We start from the raw sequence: 2,441 nt of genomic DNA, 5'->3' as shown, positions 1-2,441 counted from the left end.
GGGGGGGGGGGGGTGGCTGTTTCGCCAGTTTCTGGGGCCGGAGGGGAGCTGCTTCTGGGCGCAGCTGAGCGCTGAGCCGGGCCACTCGGGCCCCACCAAGCCCTTACCTGCAGCCTCGAGAGCTGGGCCTGTTTCCCAGGAAGGTCCTGCTGAAACCCATTCTCAGCTTGGACCCTGCCTTGGAGGTCCGAGAGCTTCTTCTGCAGGGGCTTAAAAGCCGCCCCAAAATCTTTGTGCTGGGCCAGCAAGCTCTGCAGAGATACACAACAGGTAGCACAGAAATTAAGAAATTTCCTCACAGGCATCTTGTACAACCTGCCACTCACAATCACACGGCTCTTTCTCCAGCCTTCTCCTGGCCACCTCATACCCACTCAGGCATCGCCCCCTCCAGGAAGACTTCCAGGAGCCCTTGCGGGGGGGTGGGCGCCCTCCTTAGGGAATTACCATGGTGTCCTCACACGACAGCCGTTCTGCTCTCTGGTACAGAACTACCTCTCATAACACATCCACCCCAGATCCTACCAGAGGCCTGTTTCTGTAAATAAAGTTTTATTGGGACACAGTCACACCCACTCCTTTACAGCTGCTCTCCGGCTGAAGAGACCGTCTGCCCCACGAACCCTAAGATGTGGGTTGAATGTTGGCTATGCGGGTGAGAGGGAGCCCGGACGTGCAAGAAGCTCTCGGCGAGTGCCCCCAGCCCCCATCAGTGCCCCCGGCTCTCTGTGTCCCCAGGCCCCCCTCAGCACCCCCGGGCCCTACCAGTGCCCCCCCCGCCCCTCTCAGTGCCCCCCCCCGGGCCCTGCCAGTGCCCCCAGGGCCCTCTCAGTGCCCTCCACCCCTCCCAGTAGCCCCCCAACCTCCCAGTGTCCCCGGCCCCCCTCACTGCCCCCAGCCCCCCTGTGCCCCCAGCCCTCCCAGTGACCCCGGGCCTTCCCAGTGCCCCAGGCCTTCCCAGTGCCCCCGGCCCCCCAGCGCCCCATCCTGAACAGCTACATTGTCATCATTAGCAGACGCTCAGCACACGTTTGTTATGTCAAAGAAAAGTGTTCCTGATATTGGCGTTCAGCTCTAGGGTGGTTTGCATCTTACAGGCGATTTTCTCTGCATGTTCTCTTGATACGCTCCCCGGGAAGCAGGTCTGTGTGGCAGCAGTGTAGAGGGGGGTTTGGGGGGGCAGAGGTGGGGGCGGCAGGTGCCTAGGACACTGGTGAGAGGGCCTGCACGCTAATCACACCCGGGGTACAGAGGAGTGGCAGAGGCCGGGGGGCCAAAGGGAGAGGGCAGGTGGCCCGGCGGTGAGCTGCGGAGCTGAGCTAGCAACACTCCCTTGGCGGGCGGCCAGGGACACCCACCTGCAGCTTGCTCTTCCTCTGCAGGAGGCTGTTGTGCACCAGGTCCCGGTCCCGCACGGAGCTCGCCACCTGCTCCAGGAGGGCCGTCGCTCTGTCCTGGCCGAACACGCTCCTCAGCAAGTCCTTCTTCAGCTGCAGCACCGTCAGCTGCTCCTTCAAGCGGGAACTTTCCGCCAGGGCTGCCTGCGGCACACGAGGCCCCTGTGAACCCCAGGGCCCGGCACAGCAGGTGGTGCTGCGAAGCTGTGCCCGAGCACCTGCCCGGCGGGCCGTGTGCCTTTGTGCCGGGTCTGCAGGAGGCGGCAGAACACACCGGGAGGCCCTGCATTTCGGGGTCGACGTGATTCCTCTCTTGCCCCCAGGTTCCATCAAATCACCAAAGCCTGGGCATCCAGCCATCCCACTGCCATTGTCCACCGATCCTTTCCCCAGTGATCCCCCATCGTGGACAGCAGGGGGACTACCCCCGGGGGCTACTTAGGACATTCCGAAGGGGCTAGGGGCCTAGGGGAGCATGGTCAGTGGGAATTCAGGAAGGCTCCCCAGAGGAGGTGACACCTAAGTGGAATCGTGATGTGTAGGAGCCCGCCGGGTGAAGGAGGGACCTAAAGGAGACTTCTGTGATGAGTAGCTGGCTCCCACTCAGCCGGAACTCTGCACAGCCCAGGCTCCACCTCCTCCAGGAAGCCTACCCTGACCACATCCCCAGCCTACACTCCCTCTTCCTGCCCCAAAGCCCTAGGCCAAGCCTCAGGTTCCTGCTGAGTAATTCGCTGCTTGGGGTAAGCACCTCTTGCTGCTCTGAGAGTCCAGGGGCCCGGAGGCCAAGGGTCTTGTCTTTAGCCGGCCAGAGTCCTTCCATGTTATACCTGTGATGTTACTGAGACCCTGGGCTAGTCACAGAGGGGGGAAGGAAGAACAGAGACCCCCCCCAGCCAGGTAAGTAACTGCAAGCCAAGGCAGAAAGTGATCATTTCCCTTCAAGTTTCGACAGAGCCCTATGGGTGTTCAAGGCAGAGGTGAACACTCCTTGTTGGGGAAATCCAAGAAGGCTCCCTAGAGGAGGCAGTTTTGCCAGCAGCC

At 61.9% G+C, this 2,441-nt stretch overlaps 1 protein-coding gene across 1 annotated transcript in view; it reads right to left on the bottom strand.

Annotated features, from left to right (window-relative positions):
- The window catches only part of SYNE3 (spectrin repeat containing nuclear envelope family member 3), an 82,005-nt gene that overhangs the window by 20,195 nt on the left and 59,369 nt on the right, over positions 1-2,441 (bottom strand). Inside the window, exon 10 of the mRNA XM_040641477.1 lies at positions 108-251. Coding sequence (XP_040497411.1) covers positions 108-251 — 144 coding nt within the window. The remainder of the gene's footprint in view (positions 1-107; positions 252-2,441) is intronic.

This window comes from Ursus maritimus, unplaced genomic scaffold, assembly GCF_017311325.1.
Source record: "Ursus maritimus isolate PB19 unplaced genomic scaffold, ASM1731132v1 scaffold_25, whole genome shotgun sequence".
Classification (NCBI taxonomy): Eukaryota; Metazoa; Chordata; class Mammalia; order Carnivora; family Ursidae; genus Ursus; species Ursus maritimus.
This window is presented reverse-complemented; position numbering and strand designations above follow the sequence as displayed.